We start from the raw sequence: 8,051 nt of genomic DNA, 5'->3' as shown, positions 1-8,051 counted from the left end.
TTGGTCATACAAAATTTGACAAAAATTTACCACACAACATGCGAGGATCAGCTTGTATATAGTATATACAAGAGTTCAAGCTGCAAATTGACTTCAAGAATGCAACGAGACATTAATTCGCGAATACCGTGAACAATAAGGTGAATGAATATGCCGAATATATGAACGTCATCAAACAAATGTAAATTTGAACCATAAACTTCTCTCGTATGAGATGTATGTATATCCGGCTAGTTTAGAAATAAAATGAATATATATGTAAATGTATTTCCGCCAACCCACGATCGTTTAATGAGTAATACATTGAGCCCCATATTCTGATATATAGTATATCTGCATGTTTAAATATATTCTCAAAGACGATTATTTTGTTGTCGTAATTTACTAGCTCAGGCTTTTTTCAGCTATTCAATCGCCCGCGTAATTCCTTAAAAATGGTTACATTATTGAGAACAAATTTAAATAAATATTTAAATAAATATTGTAATGGAGCTCTTTCATTATACGCCTCTGACTTTACTATAGAGAAGAGCAAATTAATAAACCCATGAAGATGATGCATGCAATGGGCACCTCCAGATGTGTGGACGAATAAAAAGGAATCCCACAAAAAAATAAATATGCATTAATTTTCATAACCTAAATTTTTTGTTGCCACACTGTATATAATAAATACACCCTCTACAATAATCTTGTAAGAACCACAAAAATAATAGTATAAATATCTTAACTCCAATTGCGCTCTTAGAAATTCTTGAAACATATGTTTATATATACTAGTAAAAAAGCCACGTGCGTTGTACGTGATATATATTTTTAGAAATACAAGTTTCTAGAACAAAGAACGTAACAATATGATATATCCACGGGAGGCATATCAAGTGCAATGTTCCAAGTAATGGAGATCATAAATCTAATCAGACATATATGGTGGCTATCGGTGAGAAAACAAGCGGGGTAACTACGCATTTTTTATTATAGGTATAGATACATACATACATATATATATATATATATATATGAAATATTTTCTCCTTGGCCTCTAGTACAATTTATATAAATGTCACACCCGTCGTTATAGCTAGCTGTTTGTGGGGACTGCTACGCTTACGTATATATAAAAGTACTATATATGAACCGTGTAATACATATAATATATATATATATGTGTGTGTGTGTAATACCAGCATGAGATTTTTCGGAAAAATAAAGAATTGCAGAGCCCGGTTATAAAAGACAAAAACAGCAACACATGTTTGACTTGCGCCTGTTCTCTGCTTCCAAGGTTTCCAGGTGGTCCGGAATTGACGGTGGAAAATGTTGGCTGATTTTACAATTGCTAATTAGTTAGCTTATCTCTTATCAATTTATAAATATTTACTCAAATAAAAAGAAAAAGCTCTCATTTTTAAGCTTATTAAAGAAAATAAAATTATCGGCATATATAAATATTCATGCATTGAGGAAGATATCGATCCGATGGCGCAGTTGAAATTTATTAATTTAATGTAGTGTTCAATGGGGTTGACATTACACATTATACAGATTGATTTTGATGTTAATATTTGACATAATTAACATTGATGACATCTGTCTCTTCAGATTTTATTCGTCGGGCAGCAAACTGATATTGACGCCCTCGGACACACATTGATAGTGAAAAATCCCTTCTTCTTGTTTTTTTTTTTTTCCCGGTAGGAAGTCAAAAGTCCTTTTTCTTCTTCTCTTTAAATTTCTTCTATACATACATCTCTTTTTCGCGGCATGCGGTCATGCTTTTCTTGTCTGATGAGGCTCTGAGTTATATGAGAATTTTTTTCCTAGCGTAGAATAAATTTATATATTATTGTTCATGTGGAAGGATAGCTTGTAGATAAAAATTAATCTTTAAATTAATTCTTTGCAGAGAGATATTTTATGGTCGCGGGATGTAATCCACGAATAATGGAATCACAGGGGCAGTAGTATCCTTGTAAGGATATTGTAAAACGCGGAGTTTTCTGGTATAAACAACTTAAATATGATCTCGATATTAACAAATCAACAAGAAGATATGATCTCGATAGTTTTCTTTGGGCTCTCTAAACTATTATTAAATTTTCCATATTTGGTCACCAAAAGACATATAATTCCTCCCTTATCACATTTTCAAGAAAAATTAGTCTAGACATACTCACTGTGACTATATTTTTTTTTTGACGAAGTGCCGTGTGTTTTTTGTCCATGTATATGATCCGTCACATTGATTACAATGTATAACATAAATAACTCGCGAAATACACTGAGGATCACTATCGAATTCCTTCATTTTTTTTTTGGTGATAATATATTTTATATGAAGATAACAATTATCTTAATTTAATTAGTTGATTTATTTTACTTGGTAGGAATGCGCTGGAATCAGCTCTATGGGCGTCGAGCGATGGGGAGTGAAAACTGGAGTTTTTTTTTTTGGGTGAAAACTGGACTATATATTGCTTAGCTGTCAGCCACGGCTTATGAAAGACAACCCGCAGACAATTTCATTTTAAAATTAATTATTAATTAATCATCATTAATTTTTCTCCTTGTTTGCTGAATGTTCAAATTATTTTAGTCACCAATCTGTGCAAATTGATGATTTTTTTCTTTGGCCAAAAATTGATGACATTGAAGGCAACCCTTTTTATCCGTTACTTTTTATTTTATATTTTATTGGTCAAACCTAATTTGCTGATCAAAGGAAAAGAAAAGAGGTGGCGGGGTGACCGTACTGTATAGCTAGCTAGGTGGAGGACATATCATTTATAACTTGTATTTGTTTCGTTCACCAACCCTATAATATATGTAATTATGTATAATTCTGAGACATGTTGTAGTCGGGAAACTATTCGGTCGTTCGATAGATTTTATTTGCAATGTAAAATTTCTAAATCTAATAATAGCATTTTATGGTCATGACCCAGCAGCATTTGAATAAAAATTAATTTCAATAAATAGGTAGGAGATCGTATTCTCATGAAGGAAAAAAAAAGAAAAAAAAAAGACACATATATATAGCATCTATTCTCACCAACAAATGGTAAAGGAAGAAGAAACTCCATGGAACGCTCTCCTCCATTGTCGTGTTGGTGAAGGCATTATCGTACAATTCCATCGGCTTATGAAACTTTTGTTTGGAAATTAAAGGGAAGACGACAACCATTAATTTTTACGGATCCGATCACAATTCACACCAAAAATAGTTATTAATGAAAAAGAAAATGCATGTTAAGATCCGTTTATCCAATAATTTTTTCCATTTAATAAGGACGATCCATTTGTATTGTTTCATTTTGTATCAATGATGGACTAAGACATGAATTTCATGCGTGATTTTTGGGCAAAATTGATATTGTCCATTATGTGGATCAGAAGCAAAGCCAATCCGATCCAAGAACTCGAGAAATTAGCACATTGAGCAAGTTGTAACATGCCCGCACATCAAGCTACTGATAGGAATCACTCACGCAATTTTGCAGTATTAATCTCTTATTTGGCTTGATAAACTCATCTACGGATCATATGACATCGGACCAATAATAATTTCCACACAAGCAGGTTCCGATGCAGAAAATTGAATCGGGAATTTATCATCTGGCTGATCCCGCATTGTTTACCATCACAGACTGGCATTACCATAAACATAAGTTTAAAATTTGATTTGTTTCTGTTTTCCTATTTGTGATGTTCTCTGCATGGACGAGTCATTCTCACATGATAAAGCAGCAAGCAACGATTAGGACGCGAAGTGGCGGTGACGTAACTGTCTTCTTTTTTTTTTTTTCTTTTTCTTATTTTTCTGCGTGTTTGGGTGGGGTGGGGTGGGGTTAGGAATGACAAGACAATAGAAGTAACAGTACACAAACTTCTGCATCTGCTCTCGTATGGATTATTAGGTAGTCTAAATCCAAAGAGTCCCAATTATATTGCATAAAATATATGTTGTAACAAAAAAAATGAAAAAAGAAAGAAAAAAACTTCTTTGGTCTTGGGGCGGACTGTCTAGAGGCCTCGAAATTGTGGGACTAGGGGCTAAGCAGTTCAATTCATCACTCATTATCTAAATTCGGACCCGATTTCATTATGAACATTCCTGCCCATGACCACAACGCGTCCTGGAGTACCCTGGGTCTGTTCGTGTATATATATAAATAAATGACGGCTCATCCTCCTCCCATTGCTGGGAACCCCCCCCCCCCCCCCCCCCCCCCCCCCACATGTATTGGTTGGTTGGTTTGGTTTCAGTTCATTTTGATTTCCACATATATTCGATTTCTTTAGTTTTTTCCGCGAGGAAAAGGCTCTCTCCTCCTTCCCGACCCGGCCAGCTCTGTCTTCTTCCTCCTAACTCCAAATTAATCATAAACAAACAATCGAACAGAAGAAGATAATCACTGGCATAAGCTGCAGTGACACCATTGTTTGGTCTTGCAGCTGAGTGATCTTTCTGGATTCTTGGTTTTCAGGTCAGAACCTCATTAGTTGATACCCCGCTTTATGCTTCGATGTCTCTGTTTCGTGTGTTCTTGTGTCTGAAAGTCTCCTCTCAACTCTCCTAGGAGGCCTTTGCTCGGAAATGGAAAATCACGGTAACTCGGATCCCATCAAGCAAGACTCTCCCGAGGGACTCCCGTCCCTCATCCAAGTTATCTCGTCGAATGGCGTGTCGGGCTTCGACAGCATCGAAGGTCGCAGTGATCAGTTCCTCGGCCCGTCAGTTCAAGTTAGTTCTGATTTCGATATTTCCTCTCGCCCTTCGGATTTGCTTTTGACTAAGAGGAACAAATATAAGCTGCTCTGCTGGTTATTTATTATTCTACACTGATTATCATTCCAGGAGACTGCACGGGGTTCCAATTCAAAACTGGTGCATGCTGTTTCCATCAGCATGCCATCTTCCCCCCGGGAAGCTGACACGCCGAACGCGAAGAGAGTCCTTTTCGCCAATAACGATGAGCCAGCCAGTGGAGATGGTAATCCTGATTCTACGCCGTCAGGGCATCCCAAGCGGACCACGTTTTATTCTCAGCCAATGCCGAGAAGATCAGGCGAGAACCCCCCGAGACATCCTAGAGTTCACGCACTCAAGGATAAGAGGTTCGACTCTTTCAAGACGTGGTCGGGAAAGCTCGAGAGGCAGCTGTCCAACTTGCGTGGGAAGCCGCGTCCCACTTCTCCTGAGGACGGCAGCAGCACCACTCCCACGGCGCCGGAGAGAAATTTGCCCGTGGACCGGTTTTTCGATGCCTTGGAAGGGCCCGAGCTTGACACCCTCAGGGTATATATATATATATATATATTGGGCCTTATATACATATATACATACATATATATATATATATATATATATATATTTGCAGCATCTCTAGCGAAACTCTTAGTTAACATACTCCCTCGTTGCAGGCTTCTGAGGAAATCGTACTTCCGGATGACAAGCAATGGCCGTTCCTCCTCCGGTTCCCGATCTCATCCTTTGGTATCTGCCTCGGAGTGAGCAGCCAAGCGATCATGTGGAAGGCGCTGGCTACCTCCGAATCCACAAACTTCCTCCATGTGAGCACCATAATCAACACCGTGCTGTGGTCCATCTCTCTTGCCCTTGTTGCAATTGTCTTCCTCATTTACCTCCTCAAGGTGATCTTCTACTTTGAAGCCGTGCGTCGAGAGTACTACCACCCGATCCGAGTCAACTTCTTCTTCGCCCCCTGGATAGCACTTCTCTTCCTTTCCATGGGGGTCCCGCCTTCGGTCACAAGCAAACTCCACCATGCTCTGTGGTACGTCCTCATGGCCCCGATCTTCTGCCTCGAGCTCAAGATCTATGGCCAGTGGATGTCAGGAGGCCAGAGACGGCTCTCGAAAGTGGCAAATCCCTCCAACCATCTCTCAATTGTTGGTAACTTCGTAGGCGCCCTGCTCGGAGCCACGATGGGGCTAAAGGAGGGGCCGATTTTTTTCTTTGCTGTCGGGCTGGCCCATTACACCGTTCTGTTTGTCACGCTGTATCAGAGGCTCCCGACCAACGAGACTCTCCCCAAGGAGCTCCACCCGGTCTTTTTCCTCTTCGTGGCAGCTCCGAGCGTGGCCTCTATGGCCTGGGCTAAAATACAGGGCTCGTTCGATTATGGATCGAGGATCGCTTACTTCATCGCCCTGTTCCTCTATTTCTCACTGGTAAGTTTCAATAACCTCTTATAAATATTGCATCAAATTATTCCTTTTCCTAACCCAAACTATGCCATTACATTTCAGGCAGTCCGGGTGAACTTTTTCCGAGGATTCAGGTAACATACCAAGCCACCTATAATTGCCGAAAACAATCAATTTAGTTCCTCGTAATTTATTTGTCGAGTTAACACATTTTCCTTTCCGGAATTTCCATTTTACAGGTTCTCACTGGCATGGTGGGCCTACACTTTTCCGATGACCGGTGCAGCAATCGCAACCGTTCGTTACTCAAACGAAGTGACGAATGTGGTGACACAATCGCTCTCAGTGGCGCTATCCGCCACGGCTACACTTACAGTGTTTGCCCTGCTTGTAACAACGATCCTGCACGCATTTGTCCTCCGTGACCTTTTCCCGAATGACATCGCCATCGCGATCAGCGAGAGGAGGCCAAAGAGCCACCACAGCCACAGGAAGTGGTTCCATTTAAGGCACGGCAGCTCTGATACCAGAGATATCGAGAATTACTTGAAGTTCGCAACCTCTGAGGGGAAAGACATTGAAGCCAGTAATTCTGTGGATGCTCCAAGTCCAGACGGAAACAATCCCAACGTTCAAGCGTGATGTTGAGATTGTGCTTCCATAGACACATGCGAGGGGCATCAATCGTATAAGGTGTGGTCCGATGAACATGTGTATAGCTAGTGAGACGAAACTGAATGCGTAACCATTGTACAAAAATCGTTCAGTCGAATGTTGCATACGTGAAAGGGTATAGCTCATCATGTTCTTTACCGGTGTTTGCACCATGAGAAACATCTTCTGTGTCTGTGCCATGCCCTGAACGAAACAACTAAGAAGGTCTCAGGACTTTTGCTTTGTTCTATGAGATTCAAGAGTTTTGTCAACCGGCATTAATTTCTAGAATTCATCAGATTACATATTTTATATTTCAAAACATCTTGAACTTATAAACGTGCAAAAATATAGACAAAAGCGGACACAGGCATGTGTAGGATTTCAAAGGCCTGCCATATGAGGGGTTCATGTTCCGTATCGAACAATATATACCTTTGATGTTGCATACAAATCTAATATACCTTCGCGTGCCGTCAATGAATGATCGATCTATTTTTTTTGGTGAAAAACTCGTGGGAAACATTACTCTTGTAATTCCAGAGTGTTGATGAATGATCGATCTAGTTTACGAATTGAAAATCGTCGTATCTATTTAAATGACAAAAAGAAAAGAAAAATCGCATTCCTACTGCCAAGAAAATACAGAGCAGCCGTTGCGAAATTTATCAATAAAAGGTTTTACCAAAAAAACACACTATTGTCCGTATGGGGGAAGGGAATATCAAAAGTCATGCGAGAATGAGATTCATGCACTAAAGTAGTTTGTCAATAACAACGTCGGTTATTTCAAGTTGTTTAGCGCTATTCGCCTTCAGTAAGGTCTTTAGCTCGAGTCTTGTGAATAGAAAAAATTCACGTTGGAAGAGTTTTCTCATTTAGTGAGCTAATCCGGCTTGACTGAATTAGTCGAAATCAAATTAGATTTTTAGATATCATGGTTCACAGTGAGAAATGGTTTGTGAATAGAAAGAAAGGCGTGAAATATGACGACAGATGGCCTTCTTCTTCTACAGTACATGTTAACCACTATTTGACTTTAATTTTATTTTCTTTCTTATGTTTTCTTCCTTAAACTCCGCTGAATGGCATGAAATATTCTCTGTTTTGTTTTGTTGGTCTAACAAAAGGGTTCTTAGATTTTATCAGTGCGTTCACATTGCTCTCCTAAAGACAAAACAAAACAACGCGACTCTGGACATATTTTGACTCCTAAAGCCATGTTA

At 39.3% G+C, this 8,051-nt stretch overlaps 1 protein-coding gene across 1 annotated transcript; it reads left to right on the top strand.

Moving 5' to 3' along the window:
* The first annotated feature begins 4,233 nt into the window (after window positions 1-4,233).
* On the top strand, window positions 4,234-7,097 carry LOC116197562 (S-type anion channel SLAH2-like). Its single transcript, XM_031527736.1, has 6 exons — window positions 4,234-4,487; window positions 4,581-4,744; window positions 4,859-5,299; window positions 5,425-6,195; window positions 6,274-6,305; window positions 6,411-7,097. Exons 2-6 carry the CDS (start codon window positions 4,598-4,600, stop codon window positions 6,811-6,813), a joined length of 1,794 nt encoding a protein of 597 aa, XP_031383596.1. The 5' UTR covers window positions 4,234-4,487; window positions 4,581-4,597; the 3' UTR covers window positions 6,814-7,097.
* The last annotated feature ends 954 nt before the right edge of the window (window positions 7,098-8,051 follow it).

This window comes from Punica granatum, chromosome 2 (assembly GCF_007655135.1).
Source record: "Punica granatum isolate Tunisia-2019 chromosome 2, ASM765513v2, whole genome shotgun sequence".
Lineage (NCBI taxonomy): Eukaryota > Viridiplantae > Streptophyta > Magnoliopsida > Myrtales > Lythraceae > Punica > Punica granatum.
This window is presented reverse-complemented; position numbering and strand designations above follow the sequence as displayed.